Source organism: Ciona intestinalis, unplaced genomic scaffold, assembly GCF_000224145.3.
Source record: "Ciona intestinalis unplaced genomic scaffold, KH HT000119.2, whole genome shotgun sequence".
NCBI classification, from domain to species: Eukaryota; Metazoa; Chordata; class Ascidiacea; order Phlebobranchia; family Cionidae; genus Ciona; species Ciona intestinalis.
The window spans coordinates 70555-92481 of record NW_004190441.2 but is presented as its reverse complement, the minus strand read 5'-3'; the positions used below and the strand labels follow the sequence as shown (position 1 = coordinate 92481).

Genomic DNA, 21927 nt, shown 5'->3' with positions numbered 1-21927 from the left:
AGCGAAGCAGTCTCCTGGGCGTGTTCGGAATCTTCGATGTAAAACAAACTTTCAATATTGTGAAGAAATAAATATTGTTGCAACGTTTCATCTGCCATAGATGTAAATATCCTGACTTGGCGCCGCATATCAACTGCTGATACAATAAATGTTTAAACTTCAAGATCTATTTAGAACTATTTATTTATTTATAATATTACGTTAGGCTGGTAGCAGCAACAGTAGTATTTAAGCACAGACTCCATACAATACGAATATACATTGCAACGACCACCATTGTGGGTATATCTTTGGGTTGTCCAAGTTATCAGCCATACCTAAAAAAAACAATCACCCACAAAGTTACATACGTGGTAACTTGTAAGTGGGCACAAGGTGTGTGAAACAGAACAATGACGACTGTCGTTTTTCGACCATGCGAGGATAAAGCAAGTTACATTCATTCGTATTGTAGTTTATGTAATATCGACCTTGAGTTGGTGTTGTCATTCAAGATTCCCAATGCGACTGCGTTCATGTGGTGTCTTACATTCGTAGATGTGCTGGTGCACTAGCCAGTATTTGAGTTAGTCGTGGCATTGCTACACAGTGTGTCGTCACATGTTCCCTAGAATGTGCAGAAGTGCTGAGTCATGATGAACTGGAGTATTTAAAGTCAGCTGAAGCAAAACCTGAAACGTAGGTTACGCAGCAACCGGAAAACTTTCATGAACGTTTACGTGTTCTAACTTTAACTAATGTTATTGATTGACACAGAACAGTCTTAAATCAAAAGAAATATTAGAATAAAGTTATTGTAGTTATGCGGGAAGAATATGATGTTGCTGTTATAGGCGGTGGTTTATCTGGCCTAACATGTTGCTATCATCTCTTTAAGACTTGCAGTGACTTGAAAGTCGCGGTTTTCGAAGCAAATGGTAAGTCTTCACATAAATTGGCATAATAACTAACAAACAATTATCTAACTTACTTATGTTGGTGAAATATAGACCGGCTTGGTGGTCGACTCCAACAAGCAGAGTTGCCCGTATTGGATGGAACAGACGATTGGGACTTGGGTGGTCACTGGGTTAGCAGGTATCTTCGTATCTACCATACCGTTACAACATGACTACTAATATATCTACTATTACGTACCAGATTATAACGAATACCAAGCTGGTTTGTAAGAAAATCTGGGTTTGATTCCTTGCTGTATAGGGTGGTCCACCGATGAGATTCGTTCATAAAAATACAATTTCTTCACACTTAACATTCATTGTTTTTTTTCTGGTAATTCATTTTCTTTTTGTTTGTTTTAATTAATACGATCTTTATTACTGTATTCATAGAGATAATTTAAATGTATTCATGATACCCCCCTCCCCCCCACAGCTCCCAGCACAATGTGATGAACCTCATCAAGGAGTTTGGATTATCAACCAGGCCCCAGTTTGTTGAGGGAAGGAAGAAGATTGCATTGCATAGCTTGGAGAATATTTCAACTTATTCTGGTCTCATCCCCTCTATTGGGATATTTGAACTTATTGATATGGATCGGACATTGAAAAAGGTAGTTTTGTTTTCTTGCTCTATTGGTGAAAAGCGATTTGTGGCAAGCTCGTAACATTAGGGACTACTAGGGTGACAAGCTGCCTTACTTTTAAAACAGAGGTGACATCATAAATGAATGAATGTAACTTACCTTTTACAGTAAGATGAGATTCCTTATGTTTGACAACTGTAAGTTTATTTTTTTTTTAGCCCCCCCCCAGATTTTGTGCAAAATTTGAAAAATAGAGTATTTTTTAACATTATTTTAATATTTTCCACTGTCAATGACAATGTAATATTATCATTAGTTCAAAGGTTTGACATCTGTTGTGTACGTGCCTATGTGCAACAATGCTGTATTAAGTCAACACGAGTTAATCACAAAATAAATGTTGATTCTCGGTTAAATAAACGTTTTTGCTCGTTAAAGTACATGGTTGTAAAATACAACTTATTTTAAAGCTGGTGCTTAGAGCCCATTTATTAATCACTTATCTTCAGTATTAAACAACGGTTTATTATTCATTAAAACCAAAACTTCGGCAACAACGTTTGATCTCTTATTTTTTCTGCTTTATTTTCATGTCAATTAACATCGTGCATTTGCGTGTTGTAAAATAACATTTTCTGATACAAGCTCCCCCACATTTCACTTCACAAACATTGTATTTCTCACGTCCAGATGGAATCAATGGCGAACAAAGTAGATCCGGACAATCCAATCAAATGTCCCAATGCTGCTGCCTGGGATAAAATAACAGTTCAAACATTTGCTGATCAAAACTTCATGTTTGAAAGTATGTTAACAATTGGCATTTATAGATGAATGTTATTTTAAAACCAATATATCTAACTTGACAGTATATATGTCAAAAGTTAATATTTGATAGCTTATTTTTATAGCATGAATGAATTTATAATTGATTTATATTGGGGGGGGGGGGGGTTTTACCCTTTTTGAATTGTTTTAAAAAAAAACCTTTTAAAATCCCCGGGGGGTAAAAAAAAATTTCCCCCCCCCCTTCCCCCCCCCCAAAGCCAGTAAAGAACTCTTTGCATGTACGTTGCGAGTTGTGTTCGGATGCGAACCTTCTCAACTTTCCTTGTTCTACATCCTTTATTACTGTTCGTTGGCCGGGGGGTTCAGGTTCTTGGTGGATCAGATTGACGGGGCCGCTCAAGAGTTTCAACTTAATGTAAATAATCTTGGTTTGCTAATTTTGTTCATATAGTTTGAATTAGTGCGTCACATTTTGAAATAGATAAATTGTATTTAGCGATGGACAATTAGTTCCTTAAGTTTTAAAACTCAAACTTTGTGTGAGGCCGGCGTTCTTGTAGTAAAGCTCAACAAACCTGGCAGGCGGAAGTTTTGTTGTGAAAGCTTCACTGCTAGTTCGACTGTGACATTGTATATAATTAATTTTATTTGACTATTGTGATTCTTATAAAGGGAACAACCTACCAGTTGATTGAGAAGTTGAAAGACAGAATTACTTCAGCCAAGATAATGTTGGGTTGCCCTGTTGTGTCTATTGATCAGGTAATATATCTTGGATAATATATAAATACCTTACCAATATAATAGCTATCTTTTCTATCCTTGCATGGCCGGGTAACGACATTTGTTATAACACGGGTGTTCTGTTTTATAAACCTCATGCCAGCTTACCACGTATGTAACTTTACGTGAATAAATTTGCTACAATACTGAATGTTAACCACCCCATTGCTTTCCAGAGCAACAATGACTTTGCAACACTCACCACCAAGCAGGGTGATACATACAAAGCCAAACACATAATATGCACCTCCCCTCCACACCTGGTGAATCGCATCCACTTCAATCCACCGCTACCGTACGAACGATCGCAACTAAGCATGCGGATGCCGATGGGTCACCTCATCAAATGTACGCTCACTTATAAGTCGGCTTTCTGGAAGGTGAGGTTCCATGGGAAACTTGTACCGAGTATATTGCGTTCAAACCAACTTAACAGCAATAACAAGCTTGGGTTGGAGTTTGACTGCCAAGAATCACCAAGCAGTCGGCAGCAATGCCTCTCATGCAGCATTAATATTATAGTGCGCAAAGTGTCACATTTTTATGGTTATTTATATTTTAACAATGTTGTGGAAATTTTGAAACAATGTTGTGTTGGTGTTGTGATTTATTTTCCCGCTTACTGAGTGTTAAATGTTTATAAAGTAATAGTTTCCTTTATACCCGAATATTTATCCCAATACCCCATATGTTGGTATGTGAGACCAGGAAAAGCAAACACTAAATCCCGAACCAAGGTAAATATGAAGCCTGGAAGGTTTGAATAATAGGTTGATTGTGAACAACTTAACATTTATTTAATAAATGTTGTTCAATATCCAGGAAAACGGAGATTCAGGCGAAACCGCGTTCGTTGTTCCCTCCAAGTCTGTTGGTCCCTTGTCAGTTACATTTGATGCGACGTCGCATCGAGGTAACCCTGCATTGGTTGCTTTTATTGGTGGAGAACATGCTGCTTACTGGACGAATAAATCTGTTAGTTGGTTTAATATATTTGGTTGGTTGAAATGTAGATATTATTTACAGTATAACGGGCATAAATAATAAGTTCTTCACCTCGCACATAGAGAATATAATTATCTGCGTTGTGGTGGGACAACTTTACGGTTATATCGCAACTTTACCATCAAATTAGTTCCATTTTATTGTCACAATTTGATAACCCAGCCAACACTAGTGGCAAGTATGATAAATGTCGTTGGTGCACACAAGTTTACAATCGGATGACAACAGTGGTGTTTGTTGTGGTATCCTATATATGGGTGAGGTTTGCCCATTTCCACATATTGACCAGGCATTGTTATTGGTGGTGGTTCATAGTTTATCCCCACACCCCCACACGCAGGTCGATGAACGCAAGGAAGCAGTCGTGAAATGTTTGGTGTCTTTGTTGGGCGAGGAAAGTCGGACAGAGTTGATTCATTATATTGATAAGGATTGGAGTAAAGAGGAATATATAGGGGGGGCCCCTGTTGGTATCATGCAACCTGGATGTCTCATGTATTTCCACCAAGCATTGTGGATACCATTCATTAGGTAGGTGTGGTATAACCACGGCGCTTGTTTTACTACTTGTTTCACGCTTGTTTCACTTGTTTTACCCCAGGGTACATTGGGGGGGAACGGAGACGGCACGACGTTGGGTGGGTTACCTAGATGGCGCTGTTGAGTCAGGTGTACGCGCGGCAGATGAAGTGTTGGATCGAATTAAAGGAAATCCGATGCAACGCAGTGTTGCAACATCATCCATATATTCGAGCAACTTACCATGGGGCAAAGTGGGACAACCATCAAGGGTTCCCACTTTATTTAAATGGTCGATTGGGCTGGCCATTGTAAGTTTTACTGCATATGCTGCTTATTCATATATGGATCACATAAAGTCATGTATTACATCCAAGGCTTAATCTTACTCCTGTTTATACATATCTAGCACTTGTGTTTATTTTAATGCAGATTTTTAGCAATTATTCTACAATTTGTTTTATATGCAATTGATAAGCTGTGTGATTGGTATTTGAACTGTTTATAGTATTGTTGCTTCTGTGTTTCACACTGTTTATCTCCATCTCATATAAACTTCATTTGATTAAAGACACTTGCTTTATAATATAGTACAACGTAAATACATTTGTAAAATATTTCATCGTTTTATCTTCACAAGACGTTACAGAAAGAAATGATTTGAACAAAGTTATAAGCGCGGCACAAAATGCAAAACACGATCCGTAACTAATGTCTTCAGTGAAATAAAGGTCACGATGTAATGTACGAATATAAAACAACTTTAAAGCATGGTGTATATATATGTGTGCAAAACATCTAGCACTGCTGGGTGAGGTAAGATGGGACGTGGTGCTTTTTTATCGTCCCATTCGGTAGTAAACTAAGAATATTTACAGAATTGTATAACAGTATCCTCATGACTCTAAACAATGTTGATTGTTAAAAACACGATTGGGAAATATGGGATATTAAGTGCCATCTTACCCCACAGTACTATATATATATTTGATGTACTTGAGCTTCACCGTGGTAAACTATTGAATGAGATTGTTTTTTTATTTAAAGTTTTCCATTTTTATTCTGCTTTCCAGTTTAGGTCGCTCCCGTAATGTTCTTCCAATTTTTCCCTCAAACTTCGCGCATGGTTCTTGTCACGTGTCTCAACTGTCAATCGAACGGATGTCTTGTAAACGAACGATGGGAGAGACATGCGGTCGTGCATGATGTCTTTGATACTGGAAGTAAAAAGGTGAATAATGTTCAGTGGTGTCGATTGTGTATACGTCGCAATGGTTTTACATTTGAACATCGCGCTTCCAACAACATATTATATAAACCGTTCAAGTTTTCACCTAAAGTTCCCCCTTTCCCCGTCTACGTATTTACATAGGTATGATTACCGTTGTTACTGTTTTCAAACGACCTTTTACAAATTAAGCTTTTTATAAAAGAACTTCCACAAATCTACACCGAGTTGCCAGCAGTACATAAACCGTAACCGTTACTTTAGGTTCATGTGTTATAATATAATATTATGTGGGGGATGAAGGGACACCTTTAGCACATAATATCCAACTATACTGATCGTGGTTTAAACAATTAACAACGGGCTATGGGAGTCGTGAGGATACGGTTTTATGATTCGTTGATTTTCTTTATATACTTAAAAATAGAACGAGAAAATAGAATGAAAAAGTGTCCCATCTTCCCCCACCCTATACAGACAACATGTACAACACCCACCCACCTCGCCCCACCATCAGCAACAATCCCCAATATCTCAGCAAGCCCTCCAGCCCTATCACTTATGATGCAGTTGAATCTACACAGCCTTCCCTGCATCATGAGGGCGCGATCAATCACTCGACCCAACGTAGTGATATCGATGTTTCCTCCACATAACACGGTCACAACCCTTGGTGAATACGTGGGGTTAATTTAATGGTTTCGATGTTGATTTAACCTTGTGCTCGCTTACAAGTTATCACGTATGTAACTTTTTTAACCTATTTATCTTCCCATATGGCGGGGCAACGACAGTTGTTATAACACGAGTGTTCTGTTTCATACACTTCATGCCCGCTTAGAAGTTACCACATATGTAACTTCGTGGGTGATTTTTTTCAAATGTACTGCGACACCGTTAATTGCCTTGCGCCAGAACACAAACGCCCACAATGGTAGCAACGTCAAGCTTCGGCCACATCCTTGGGTTCGTGGCGATCATTCGAAACCACTGCACCGTGCGTGCCCAACGCATGCAGTTGTACACGCGTTTATACGACATTACACAACTTACTTGAGTCCATGCAACTCGGGTAACAACCCCGCAATAATAGCAGCGAACCCCGCCGCCCCAGCTCCTTCCACCACCGACTTTTCGAACTCCATAAGTTGAAGGATGGCCGTACAAACGTAATCCTCGCTAACAGTAACCATCTTATCCATCAGTGGATGGGCGGTGGCGTAAGAATTCACGCCAACCTGTAATATAAATCACGGTGTAATGGTTTATACGAAGCAGTGTAGTTTGTTACATAACATAACAATAGTTATTGATAACAGTAGCAAAAAAAATTAAACAACGAAGAGAAGGGAATTAGCAGAAAAATAACAGTCGTTAAAACATTAAAGCGTGGCTTCTAAACCCACAATATAAATTAAAACACACTGAGTTGTTTATGTCACTCCACTGTTTCATACGATATAGTTTTCCACACATATCGCATATACTTTTGTTTTATATACAACCCCATTACCTCAATAACACTCAAACCATCCGTTATAGAATCCTTCGCTCCTTGCTTTGATATTGGGCATGGAAGGGGCTTCCCGTTGTTAACAGCTGACGTCCACGATGGACATTTCTGCGACTCAACACCCTGTGTGAACCAGGATGTGATAAAGTGGGGTTCATCATGGAAGCATTTCAATAAAAGTAAAGTTAAAGTATCAAAAAGTCTTTATCTGCTTGCAATAGTTTGTGATATTTTATGGCGCTAACATTAAAGGCAAAATAGAACTTGTACGATCATTGTGGGCGTATGTGTCCTTGGGCAAGACAATTACCGACAATTCTCCAACCCAGTGGTCACTAACGGGTTGTCAAAATTGTCAGCAATACATTAAACAAATATTCACCCACAAAGTCACATACATGGTAACTCGTAAGCAGGCACGAAGTGTATGAAACAGAACATCGCGCATCCGTGTTATAACGGCTGTCATAAACAAGTTACATCCATTAACAATACAAACAACTCACAATAATTTTAATCTCCGGTCTGATATGTTTGGCGGCTGCAGCGATCCCAGCCACCAGCCCTCCCCCACCAATGGGGACCACAATACAATCAACGTCAGGAACGTCTTCTAAGATTTCCAACCCGATGGTCCCTTGACCGGCCAATATATCGGGGTGATCGTAGCTGGGAAGGAAACTTATAATCACATTCGGTAGAGGCATGGCCGGATCTATATGGCCTGCTTATATAATCACGATAGAGGTGAGGTCCTTGTCCAGGATCTATAAATTAGACCATTACCCCAACACCCAGGGATTTAGGCCAGAGTTGACCCATTACCCCAACACCCAGGGATTTAGACCAGAGTTGACCCATTACCCCAACACCCAGGGATTTAGACCAGAGTTGACCCATTACCCCAACACCCAGGGATTTAGGCCAGAGTTGACCCATTACCCCAACACCCAGGGATTTAGACCAGAGTTGACCCATTACCCCAACACCCAGGGATTTAGACCAGAGTTGACCCATTACCCCAACACCCAGGGATTTAGGCCAGAGTTGACCCATTACCCCAACACCCAGGGATTTAGACCAGAGTTGACCCATTACCCCAACACCCAGAGATTTAGGCCAGAGTTGACCCATTACCCCAACACCCAGGGATTTAGACCAGAGTTGACCCATTACCCCAACACCCAGGGATTTAGACCAGAGTTGACCCATTACCCCAACACCCAGGGATTTAGGCCAGAGTTGACCCATTACCCCAACACCCAGGGATTTAGACCAGAGTTAACCCATTACCCCAACACCCAGGGATTTAGGCCAGGGTTGACTCATTACCCCCAACACCCAGGGATTTAGGCCAGGGTTGACCCATTACCCCAACACCCAGGGATTTAGGCCAGAGTTGACCCATTACCCCAACACCCAAGGATTTAGGCCAGAGTTGCCTAAAATAAAATAAAAAACTACAAATGTTTGAATCTATTCAATGAATATCAAGAATCGTATGTCGTTTCTTCTTCTGCATTAGATACGTCCACGCTTGATAAATGTAACTTAATAATTACCCGTTAATATACAACAAGTTGTGTTTCTTTCCGTAAGCCATCGCGTACGACTTCGCTTCGTCGAATCGTTGTCCATGTAGAATGACGGTGGCTTGTAAATCTTTACAACTGTTTACCTGCAGAGTGGTTATATTTAAACTGGTGGCGTAATTCATAAAGTTATGTCCCAATGACTTTACTTTATAAGTCAACGGGTAGGATTTGTTTGAAATGAAAACTAGTTCGTCCGCAATAATAAAGAACACAATTTGACGAACTAAAAATATTTGTTATTCTACTTCAGCCCTGTTTTAAAGATGATATTATTATTCATCGCGCACATTAGTGATCTACATACATTGTGATGACTACTATACTGTCACAAACGTAGGCGCGCCATTATACTGTCACAAACGTAGTACAATATAACCACCACAACAAATATGACGTCATAAACAACGCGTGTGTTGTGAGCAAACACAGTTCATGCTTACTACGGCGTATGTGTGTGTGGTTCATGTCATATCTATGCCACATACGGTCTAAGTACACGATGTTATGAATGAACGTAACTTATTTATCCTCGCATGGCAGAGCAACGACAGTTATTATAACACGGGTGTTCTGTTTTATACACCTCGTGCCCGCTTACGAGTTACCACGTATGTAACTTATTTATCCTTGCATAGCGGGGCAATGACAGTCGTTATAACGGTGTTCTGTTTCATACACCTCGTGCCCACTTACGAGTTACCACGTATGTAACTTATTTATCCTCGCATGGCGGGGCAACGACAGTCGTAATAACACGGGTGTTCTGTTTCATACACCTCGTGCCCGCTTACGAGTTACCACGTATGTAACTTTGTGGTTGATTATTGTGATACGGCTGATATGTTTTTAACCTATAAGCAACCGTTATTAACGTGATCGTCACCTTCACCAATGGAGCTTGCATCGGCATTACCACGGTGACCGGTATGTTCAGCTTCCTCCCCTGGTAGGCCAATGCTTGTGCATGGTTACCAGCTGATGTTGTAACTACTCCACCACGACGTTGTTCATCACTTAGCTTTAGTAACGAATATAAAGCACCTCGGTCCTTGAAACTGTAATGTGCGGGTGTTTAAGATAGAACACACGTTTAGCAAATGTATGCAGTTTCTTCGAAATGATATATCCACATATGGTGGTGTATGGTGTATAAGCAGAGAGAATAAAAATATATATAGTGGGCCGTATACGGAGATGCCTGATACACAGCGTGTGGTCATAGGATTACTACAATGTAATGTCAACATTAAGGTGTAACGGTCACGCTATTTACCAAATAAGTTTTGTATTTCTGTTGTATTAAAACGTGTGTTATGGCGACTGTAGTTTTACTGTTACGTCTCTTTCGTTGGTATGGTATATCTTACTCACAATATCAAAAGTTCATTATACCCGCGATAAATTACCGCCTGAAAAAACAACGTCGTCGTTCAAATTATCACTGTGTATGTGACGCATTATGGTGTTGCCTCACAGCGTCGAACGCCGGCTTCTGATTGGTCCAAAAGTGGGCGGTGTCTAAACGTCATACCAGCCGACAACACGTACTATTGTGACCGGATATTGCGTGTTAAGATAAATTTAGATTGAAAATAACTGTCATATTTCGTTCACTGTGTTTTGTTCTTAATAATATTTAGAAATTATATTGTTACCTTCCGGTGAACTGCATGAATTCCTTCTTGAAAAAGATATCGATGCCCAGATTATGGGACATTCGCGACCACTGTGAAACAAATATTGTGAAAATATGAAATTATCATATATACACACTAGCGCCTAAACATCACGTATGCATATTACGTAACGTTACAGCTCATTTGGTTACTACATTTATTATTTACTTAAATACATGAATGAATAAATCAACATATTTCATTGGCCATGTATTTAAAGTTGTGAACCTTGCACACAATAACACCCTACCGTGCATGGCGTCCTCACAACCCCCCTCCCAATACATTGTTTCGCGTCCACCACTCTGTCGTAATCAACGACAACTGGGTTGTCAGGGTCGCAGTTAGGATCCAATATTACATCATCAGCTACGTCAACGTCACGACTTGAAATGTAAACTTGTTTCAGAAATAATTCGCTGGTTTAACTCCAACTATGCTTACCTCGTGGTTTGTAGGTTTTCCGGCATGTTAACTTTGCTCATCTAAATCTTGTTTCCTTATGTTTATAACATAGGCACCCTACTTATAAAACGCAGCGTTTTTCTCACAAACCAATTTTTATCTCAGCTGTCAGTTCACCTCAGGCAGACTATTATGACGCAATTAAACAAATTCTTCGGACCGATTCGTCACAATCGTCCACTGAACAACAAGATGACGTATCACAACAAGTGAAATACGTCATCTTACACCGTTTACTACATTGCTGATAACGTTATTTTGTTGATTATTATGTTGTATCTACACTCGCTCAAGCCGCTATACAATAGCCTGGTTCTAATTTACAATTACAATGCTATCATAAATGGGCACGTATAATAAATCAAAATTGAATTCTCTACATTCATATAGTTCAGCAAGAACCTTCGTTTCGCATGGATTTACGGAATTTATATTCCCGAATAACTGGTCGACGAAACACAATCTACATCTTGTATGCGCGGTTAATTTATATAAAAGACTGATTATTTAGTTTAAGGCGAAATATGTCTTAAAAATTATTTGTTTGACTTGATGCTACGTATTCTGTAGCACTGCTTGGCCCGGACTATTATTTCGTTACGAAGTATGAGCATTAGATCGGGGCAAGTTTTATGGAATATTTATTAGTATATATCCCATAAATAAGTAACAAACCAAATACTTTTCTAGTTACATTATAACGATAACTAACATTTTCAAGCATATGGTTGAAACAAAGCCGCGTCCACAACCATTGATGGTTGACAATGCTGTTGGTGTTATATGATTGTACATTTATTATCGTAACGTAGTTCACGACGCAAAGCAGAGTTCATTATATTGGGTAGTTAAACATAACGTCTTGTCTAGCAAGTTCCAGCAACATGGGGTCGTCGAAGAACTTCGATATGGAAACGTCTTCACTCAATCCTTTACGACGTCGCGTTTTGACCATGAACTCCCTAGCGAGGTGGGTTGCAGGCTGGGGTTCTAGGGGCCGGATAACTACGCTCTTGTCAAGGGGGTCGCCTGGTACAATCTGGGGGGATTGAATGTTAATTGTTTCCAGGTGATCACCAATGGGTTGTCTAATTGTGAGCCATACAGAAAAACAATCACCCACAAATTTGCATACATGGTAACTTGTAAGCAGGCACAAGGTGTATAAAACAGAACACCTGTGTTTTAATGACTGTCGTTGCCCCGCCATGCAAGGATAAATAAGTTCATACACCCACACCACAACAACCTTACCTGCCAATGGTGAAACACGGACAACCCGAATGCTTGACCTTGTGTGTGTGTTCGTAGATCTGTTTCGAACCCAAACGAATCAATGGCTGGAATGAAAGCTTTGATGGTGTATAAGGGTGAACCCGGGACGGGGGCGTCCTGCGTCACATGACCCCTGTGAATGGGAATATGGTTGAGGGGAATTAGGTTTGATCGATTATATAATGAAGTTTAAACGATTAAATCAAATCATTTATTTCACAAGCCAATTTAGCAAACTTTACTTTATCAGTCAAACACATAAGTCTACTTTAAAACGTAAAAAGCAAAGAATATTTTTGTCAACCATCTGTTAACAAACTATCCATCTACCCCACCTTCTCCTCGCAAGGACCGTATACACAGCGGACACGCAATCAGCCGGTGCTATCACTTCAACGAACATGTAAGGTTCCATTAGACGAGGGGTTGCCATGAGGAAAGCAGAGTAAGCGACCCTCCTCGAGGTTGGAATGATCTGCCCTCCCCCTCTATGCAAGGGTTCGTTCGCGATCACGGCATCGAGGATCTTGAACTTGACGTTCCGGATCGCTGGGTTGGGAGAATCAGTTTGTTATTTCTATACCAGGCGTAAACAATATTTTTAATCTCATCTGGTATAAACATTAATTTTATTAACATTTCGTCTGTTGTTTTAAATTCTTGCCGAATGGCCGATGAAACGTTGGAATAAAACTGAGTTGTGAAAAGATTATTTAAAGTAATAGTTTAAACTCTATTTTAAGATCACAAAGCAGACAATTGCCGCAAGATCCACCCGACTCAGCAGCATACACATATATAGTTAGTGAAACAAACGACCCACGTTCATCACACAATGGGCCCTCCCTTGACCCCCACTGGAACCCTTGGACGATGCTATCTTTAACCGAACCAAGCAACGATTTGTCGACCTCAGATGGCAAGGTGTCATCCACTAATATGTTGGGGCCTGTGGAACATGGTTAGGTAGTTATGTTGAACTCAGCGTCTATATGAGGTTCTGACACATAGTAAGAAAAACGCAGCATTATAAACATAAGGGAAACAAGATTTAGATGAGCAAGTCACAGCTAGTTTGAATATAGTTGGTAACGTATAGAAAGTTTCCAAACCTGCGGCATCGGGTCCAAACGCCCATATTGACCTCGCAGCAAGCAAATCCCAGTCGTACTTGGTTTGGAAGAATTCACCCAAGCGTTTCCGGTTCCATCCGATTTGCACCACCTCGTGTTCGATGTCCTCGGCCAGTCCCTTCTCCAATGGTTCGGCGATCATCGTTAGTTTGTTCCTGGAGTGAATGCAAAGTTAGGATCCCAATTAATTGCTGGAGGATTTCTAAACTTGAAAAAGATTGCCAAGACACCTAACGTCAAACCCTGATGTGTCTCGACGTATGGCAGATGAAACTTTGTTCCAATAAAATCATAAATTAAATTTGCCAGACCATCTGTTACCCATTTATAATACACCTGGTAGCAACACCATATGTATTTACAAAGTTGTTTTATTCATAAAGCCAACTGAGCCCAGTTAGAAATACAACATTGGGAGACGCTTACTTTCTGTTGGGAGTTTCAGCGAAACATTTCAGCGATGAAGTATCCACCACTGTCTCACAGAAAGCAACCACAGGGTCGGCAACTTTGATATCAATCTCGGCGTACATTCGTCGTAGATCGTGCATTACACAGTCAAGGTAAAGTTCGCCGGTCCCAAGTACAACGTGCTCACCCGACTCTTCTACCTATCATGGCAACAATAACCACGTGTATTGATTATTTCATAACCACAAGCCTGTTTTAACCACTGTAGTTTTCGTGAGTTGTGCATATTGGGTTTTTAGTGCCTTGACTGTGCTATTAAATTAAGATAAACAAACAATATTGCTGCTAAACAGAAAATGTTATCCCAAACAATGACGTAATTTCTATAGCTGTTTCCTTATTTAAATTATTGTGGCAACAAAACAGTCACCCATGGTTTCTTCTCATGCAAGTAAACATGTTATGGGAACTTATGGACAATTATATATAGTTGAAGCAAGGACGCGACCATCGGGTCAATAATGTTTATGTCTCTAATTAATGACAGCAACATATTAGCGGCAGAAAGTTCAAAACATTAAACACACGCCCCGAAGCTACATCGCACAACAGATTACAACAACTTATGACAAACATCATGAACTCACCTTTGTAGTTAGCAGGGGATAACTCTTGTTAACTTTCCTCAGCCCATCCAACATCTTGGGAAGCTCTGATGGGTTGACGGGTTCGACCGCAATCTTCACCACGGAGCTTGTGTTAAACTTTAGTGGCCTGTAGTGGGGTTGTGGTTGTGAACAACAATATAATATACGTTCTATTCTATATGGGTGAATTCCAACAGTGCGGCACGCCATGAAACCTGAGATCCCAACACCCAGGGTGCTATGGGACCTGGAGTTTTATACAGAGTTGCTCAATACTCGAACACCCAGGGTGCCACCATATGGACCTCACCAGATGTTGAAGCCTTTCGCTTCCATGAAGCTTGACAGCTCGGTCAAGGTTATATGCTTCCGTCAAGAATTTACATATGCTGACCATAAACTTACTTGAATATATGAGCTTCCTCATTTCCTCTAGCTTGTGTAATGGTGCTCGTCTTCACTATGGGTTCATCAACGCCTTCCATCAACACCCAGTTTCCCGCAGGAACTCTGTTGACTTCAACCGTATACCTACAATATATCGCACATGGTTAACAATATGCTTGTTTATAGAGCAAGATGGCCCACCTCCATATGTGGCAACCTGGCCCATACCCCCCCACCACCCACCTAGCCTCGGATATCCACAATCTCCCCATCATCAACAACCTCGAATCTTCCTCGTCGTCCAACGTGTAATTCTCCCCGAGTACTTTCACCATGTCCCCCGCTCTTACTGTACCGCTAATCACACGTCCAAACACACGGAAACTAACCCCATCCTCAGTTGAATACATCTTGCATGTGTGGACCATCAGGGGACCCTGGGATCATAATGGGGTTAGATGGGGTGACATGTTTAAACATGGATGAAAGAAAAACTAAAAAATATGAAAACTTTGCAACCCTTTTTTGAAAGAAAAATCTATGAAAGAAATTTTGTCTCGTTTTGTTTTTGTGATCTTAAAGTACCGACGTTTCAACTGCCACGACATCATCATGACATCATCAGTGCCTCCCAAGCAACGTGGGCCATTTACAAGATGATCTTTTAGATTAAACACACATGGTAGCAACAACATATAAAACAGACATTGTTGTCCAAATGTGGTGCATAGTAGTCCTGCATGATGTGTCCTAACATATTGATAAAACTTGACCACTTACATCAGGATCACACGTATACATGGCTTGCACAAGTTCCGTATCATCCTGAGGTCCCGTGTACGTATGCATCACTTTGTTCTTAGCAGCGTTGTTGGCCGATGGTATGTGTTCGACGCACATCTCAACGAACCCACTAAAGTTTCCCATGAATCTAAATATTAAGAAAATATGTGAAGTAAGTTTTTATAAAACAGTAAAAGAACGGAAAAAAAGCAATTTTTACTAAACCAAAAAAATATTGAAAAACTCAGTTTCAATACAACATGACAACCAATATTCAAGATAAGATTTCATCTCAAACATTTCAGTTCAAACTAAAACCTTCAGTGAAAGTTTAAGCAAGCCATTGAGTTTGTACTGAAAATCCATGTTTTATGAAACTTAAGTGCAGCCTCTACCCAACTATGAAAACGATCCAACAGACCTGGAACACACAAGTCGAAGCAAAGGTCGAATATTCATTTTCATTTCTTCCTTCGATAAATAAACACCAAGCTCATCCAACACACGAGGCAGTGTTGAGTCGGCATCCCCAACAACCTGTAGGGGAGGAAATAACTTTTGTTGTCGCTGTTATCATGTGATCATATTTGTCATTATGTCTTTGTGTATTGAGCTTGGTGGAAACATAGAAAACCTTACCAACCCAAACGCCCACCTGTGAAAATATTTTGTACAAAGGTTCCAAAACAAACTCAATGAAACTTCGCTGTGCGTTCGTGTGCGGAGGTTTCTTCGAAAACCTTCTCCTATTTGAATCAAAATTAGTTTCAATCCTCGCATGTTATATATATTATATACGAAGCCAAACTTACGTTTTCTGGTTAAAGTAAACGTCTCCCCACAATCTTCGAGCAAATTGTTTTGGGTCGACCTCGTTGCCAAACTGTTTTACGTAAAGGTTCGCAAACGAGTTGAGTGTGAAACAAAACGCGTATTGTGAACTCGCGAAACATACGTTGCCATTTAAAGGGGAAACGTTTGGAATGTTTTCGGTATCGCTGTAAGTTCTGTTGAAACAAAGTTGATTTAGGGTAAAGAAGTGGATATTTTTGTCGGTTATAACATAAATGTACCACCACATATAAATATATACAACAGGGCACATGGGTTATATTGGGAGTTATGGATTTGTCTCAGTTAAAGTTAATCGTAAACATGTTTTGTTTGAACCAATCCTGAAAGATCAAATATCTAACACAGGTTTTGTCTCCAGCGCTTCAACACAAACAGTTAATGAAACATTTCAACCAGGAGTTGTTCATTACCTCAACAAATTATTTACTTCGTCCACGATATGGCGGAGTTTAAAATAAGCATCAGCGGGGGGAAGCTTAAGTTCTAGTATGAGACGGTCGATTTTGTTGATGCAGATCGTCACGGATAATCGCTCCTGTCATGTAAAAGTTTGAGTTGTGTTTGATTATTAAACATCCGCGATCGAATCCTTGCCATCCTGCTATGATGGTTAATTCGGTCGAACGTTATGTGTCAGAAAAAAGTGAATAAAATTATGGGGGAAAAAGAAACAACACAGTTCAAATTTAGTAAGGTATATATTGCTGTTGCATAATGCTAACATACATTACATACGCCACTGACACACATTACATTACTACACCATTATCACCTGCAATGCATGTTTAAGGAGTTGTTCGGTGTTCAACATGACACCTTCGGATGCGTCAATAAATAAAACAACCCCATCGCTTAATCGCATGGCGGCCGTCACCTGGATATTGAATAAATGTAACTTGTTTATCCTTGCGTGGTGGGTTAATGACAGTTGTTATAACACAGGTGTGTTATCTGTTATGTTAGAGGCAGGCACGCCGGTTATTTTATTGAAAATAGTCAATTTGTAAAAACATTCATCCATTTTGTGCTTAACGAAAACACCTGCTACAAGATTATATAATTACTTTAACACGTTGACTATTAATTAATTAATATGAACTTTTATTCCACCATACCTCATCAGAGAAGTTAACATGACCAGGGGAGTCCATTATATTGAACAGATAACTTTTCCCTTTTGTATCGGGCAGTATTAGTGTGGTTGGCTGTGCCTTAATGCTGAGGCCGCGTTCTTGTTCAGTTAGTAAGGTGTCCGTGTAACGCAGCTGGAAGGTTGAGGTAACTTGGTTATTGTGGGGGGGGGATGCAGTGGACACAAAAATAACATAACACACTAACACAGATAAATCAACTTACATCTTTTTCTTCATGTTTAGCAATGTCGAAATGTGTTTGTTCCATCAAACAATCAACAAAGTTGGTCTAAAAATATTGAACAACATTTAATAAAAAATCTTGTGTAAATTTTTTTGCAATTAGAGGATTATAAGATTTGTCAAATACGGTTAAGTAAAGATGAAAAACTTCCACAGACATTTTAACTTTAAATTTATTTTGCTTACTTTTCCATGGTGCAAATGCCCAATGATTGAAATGTTTCTTATAAGTTCCGGGCTGTCCATCATATCTGCGAGATACTCCATGTCGTATGTCGTGTTCGGCAGCTCTTGCTCAACCAACGCAAACTTCTTCCGTTTGATCGGAGCTATGATCGGCTCGGTGAGCGGTTGGGCATCTTCCTCTTCTACTATTGTCTACAAACATGAGATGAAACTTATTTATCTTTGCGTTGATGAATAGCTACAAATTATATTCTACATGGGTGGGGTGCTACAGTAAAGCACCTAACAGGAAACGTAGTCAGGATCAATATTACATTACCCCAACACCCAGGGTGCTACCACATGAACCCCACCAGATGTTGAAGCCTTTCGCTTCCACGAAGGTAGGCGACAAGGGCTTTAATGGTAAATAACACTGTGATTATATTTATACACATGGTGCCCGCTTATAAGTTACTATCCACCAATTAAAGGTGAGCCATCTTACCTCGACGGTTGGCCCGTACACTTCCTCGTGGCTGGGATAATATTTCTTATCTTCGTGCAACACAACTTCTGTACCAGTTACTGAGTATAAACATGAAAGTTAGTTTGCAAGTCAGATTCTAACTGCTTCCATTGCATGACGTGTTTTAAAAATATCGGCGAAGTTTGCACACACTCTCGTCATGAGATCTCGTCATGAACTGCCAACAATTTATGATATAATCTGCGTGTCATGAAGGATTCTCCAACCCAAACATAACAACAATCGAACAATGTATTTATGTTTTATTAAACAATAAACATTGTAATAGCAGTTCATCAGCAGTTTTATAAATAATAGACTTGTAAAAAAAACCAAACCCAGAGGTTCCGTCATTAGCATCGAAAATGGTGTTTAGGTCGACTCCCTGTAGCCTAACCCCCACAATCAACCGTAATATAATTCGGGCAAAAAAGACCTCGAACTGTGTAGATATTATTTCAGACAAAAATCTTCACATAAAAGGTTAAAACCAACCATGCGTATCCTGCTCCATTTCCTCCCTCTCCTCCTCCTCCTCCTCCTCACTCCCTTCATCCGATACGTCATCAACTTCATCTTCACCGTCAGAGTCAAGTTCGGGTCCGATGTAATTACCGAACTCATCGTACATATCGCTGTCCATGATGATTCAATGCGCTGGAAAAACTAACTAAGAAATTGTGTGGCTGAGTGCAAAACAAAGGGTTAAACATCGTTATCATATTAACTTTATTCATTGCCGTAACAAACTTATAGTATCAGCAAAATTGACATCATACATTTAGTTTATGGTTTAGGTTTACTAAAATGACTATATACAAAAAAGTTAGGAAAAAACAAGTGTTACACGTCGTATTCATTTCGTTAACCTAAACTTAATTTTGTAATTAAAATTATTCAGATACAGTCCCATAGCCAATAAATACGTACAGGCACTAAAACTTGACAGAAAACAGAATTCTGGACAAGAATTACCAAAAACACAGAAAACGTTTTCAAATCGAATTCACGCGTCTAGAATGAAATGGGAAAATCCCTGAAGCGAAACTGAACGCCGCTGCACCGAATGGGGACTAAATTTGTCTTTCAAAGTGACGTTAACCCATAGTTCAAAGTTAACTGCTTAATTTAAATTGCATTTTTATGTTATTATACTTTAACACTTCTTATCTAAAATAGTATTTTGTAATATATTTTACTTTTGGTAGCGGGTGACGTTATTTGTGACGTATGACGATGGCTGTTTACACAAATCGGTAAAGAAACCATTAAATGAATTGATAGATATTGGTGTTATATGTATATTGCTCAAATTTGTTTATACTGACTCCCCTATTTGGTGCAACATGTTAATTACGTCATTTGACGTCACAAAGGCGACTACGTATTTGTTTTGCAACTTTTTAGTTGATTTTCTGTTTACAGTCGGCCATTTTGTTGCATTTTTATCTGCTTGCATCTTGCTTAGATTAGATTGAATCTACTGTTTAACTTATCCCAAGCAGAATATAGACATTGGTGAGTCATATTATATGTGTTATCGTAGTTATTCTTATACTGTTTGGTTCACTGTGTTGTTTGGCCCTCTGTACTGATATCTACATTCACAACAAACATAATCCATGGGTCAGTATACGCAGCCATACACGTGTATAACCAATCAAATCGCTATGTATACGCTTCGTTTTATTTATCCAGCAGTAGTATCGGATCAAGCAGTATTTTCTAAAATACCTTTCCGACAATTTCTGTATTCATGGCGGCAAGTGAAGATTCGTTTGGATTACTTTGTTTAAACCACAATTGATAATAAACTGCATTTTCATATTCTTTACCAAGCTTTTTATTTAATATTGTATGGTACACGCCCAGTCTGCAGAGTATGGCAGTTCCTACCTATTTTTTTAGTTTTTAATTAATTGGCGTGGTAGAACAAATTATGGTGTGCACAACCAAAAGTGAGTGAAATGCACCTGTCATACTCCGCAGACTGGGTACAGGCCGTACAGTGCATTTATTGTTCGTGTTTGCGTTACAACATTTCGTTTAACTTAATGCTGTGGCAAGCATGTGATTACATGGAAGTGATTTATATTTACAAAAGTTTTGTAAGGTGGGGAAGACGGGACGCCTTTAACACATAATAACCAAATATCCTGATCGTGTTTTAAACAATTAACAACGGTCTAAGGGAGCCGTGAGGATACGGTTTTCTAATTCTTTGAATGTTCTTTGTTTACTACCACATGGGACGAGAAAATAGAACGAATTGGTGTCCCATCTTTCCCCACCCTACTACATTGATCAAAATATATAAAGTACAACCGCATTTTCTAAACATGGATAAAGAGTTTCGGAAACAGCTTTGCTAGCATAAGGGTGGGTTATAATAATGGAATGTTTCCATATTGAGAAAATCACACAGGTTTATCCCCAGGTACAAAGCTACGATGCAAACTTCGATGATTGACACCTATATAATATTCGCGTTTAACTTAACTCGGAAATTTGTAAGGTAATTTTCTCTTACACCAATGTCCATATATAGCTAAATAATTTTTCCCAAAGCGAGTGTTTTCCATGATATATCCCACACGCCAAAGTAACCCATATCCCCCAATACCCACACATGTTACTCCAAAGTTAAAGTTTCTTTGATCTTCCGCGCCAAACGTAAGGCGTCTTCATCCATGGATGTTGTGCCCGATATATAAACCTCGCACTCGATGCTGTTTTCCAACTTGGCTTGTATCGCCTGGTAAGCCTTCTGCACGCGCACCGTCATCATAACGAACAAAGCTGACTTTTGCTTCCCGTTCGCCCGTTGTCCAAGGGAAAGACTGAAAGATGGGCACGGGAACTTGGACGAGTTGGTGGCCATTGATAAACGCCGATAGAACTCGTGCCCGTCGAATACTTTGTTCCACTGTTGGTGAAAAAATGTCGTTCAGTTGTTTTCATAGTGTGAACGACTCTGCGGGATTCTATTGACGTCACATTATGCTAAGTCATGATAAGTCGACACTTATTCAGCTAACGTATAATAAATATATTCTTTTAAACAAAAATATAATTTAAATTAGTTTAACGTGTTTTAGCAGATATCGATAAAGCAAGGGGAAATATCTTGTTATATCCTTCCTGTTATAAAAGTTCACTGTTAATTAGTCTTAGTGTTTATTTGTTAATCCAAATATAAAACTTATATTAAGATATTTTTAACCCAACAAAACATTTTAACCATTTTTTTCCAATCTATAAATAACAC

At 39.4% G+C, this 21927-nt stretch overlaps 4 protein-coding genes across 5 annotated transcripts in view; 1 reads left to right on the top strand and 3 right to left on the bottom strand.

The window, feature by feature from the left end:
• The first annotated feature begins 681 nt into the window (after positions 1–681).
• Positions 682–5243, top strand: LOC100178944 (probable flavin-containing monoamine oxidase A). The gene is made up of 10 exons (XM_002123139.5): positions 682–917; positions 990–1077; positions 1375–1552; positions 2216–2330; positions 2572–2729; positions 2987–3076; positions 3274–3477; positions 3920–4072; positions 4443–4633; positions 4704–5243. Exons 1-10 carry the CDS (start codon positions 803–805, stop codon positions 5002–5004), a joined length of 1593 nt encoding a protein of 530 aa, XP_002123175.1. The 5' UTR covers positions 682–802; the 3' UTR covers positions 5005–5243.
• Positions 5205–11311, bottom strand: LOC100178137 (L-threonine ammonia-lyase). Its single transcript, XM_002129334.3, has 10 exons — positions 11078–11311; positions 10884–11019; positions 10613–10683; positions 9841–10012; positions 8925–9040; positions 7869–8031; positions 7363–7485; positions 6903–7087; positions 6351–6518; positions 5205–5838 (listed from the first exon to the last, which is right to left on the bottom strand). Exons 1-10 carry the CDS (start codon positions 11116–11118, stop codon positions 5679–5681), a joined length of 1335 nt encoding a protein of 444 aa, XP_002129370.1. The 5' UTR covers positions 11119–11311; the 3' UTR covers positions 5205–5678.
• Positions 11312–11856: 545 nt separating this feature from the next.
• On the bottom strand, positions 11857–19344 carry LOC100175824 (116 kDa U5 small nuclear ribonucleoprotein component). The gene is made up of 20 exons (XM_002129647.5): positions 19155–19344; positions 18639–18718; positions 18152–18343; positions 17946–18011; positions 17705–17854; positions 17362–17463; positions 17000–17124; positions 16547–16741; positions 16390–16480; positions 16156–16271; positions 15732–15882; positions 15195–15388; positions 14970–15095; positions 14565–14691; positions 13933–14117; positions 13486–13661; positions 13197–13322; positions 12709–12922; positions 12353–12506; positions 11857–12137 (listed from the first exon to the last, which is right to left on the bottom strand). The coding sequence occupies exons 1-20, from the start codon at positions 19300–19302 to the stop codon at positions 11934–11936; spliced, it is 2922 nt and encodes a 973-aa protein (XP_002129683.1). The 5' UTR covers positions 19303–19344; the 3' UTR covers positions 11857–11933.
• Positions 19345–20327: 983 nt separating this feature from the next.
• Positions 20328–21927, bottom strand: part of LOC100177097 (interferon regulatory factor 6-like) — a 5866-nt gene continuing 4266 nt past the window's right edge. Inside the window, exon 8 of one of the 2 annotated variants that reach the window (XM_026838825.1) lies at positions 20328–21585. In XM_026838825.1, the coding sequence (XP_026694626.1) occupies positions 21292–21585 (294 nt within the window). In that variant the 3' untranslated portion in view covers positions 20328–21291. The remainder of the gene's footprint in view (positions 21586–21927) is intronic. The other variant, XM_009863296.3, reaches the window with a different exon arrangement.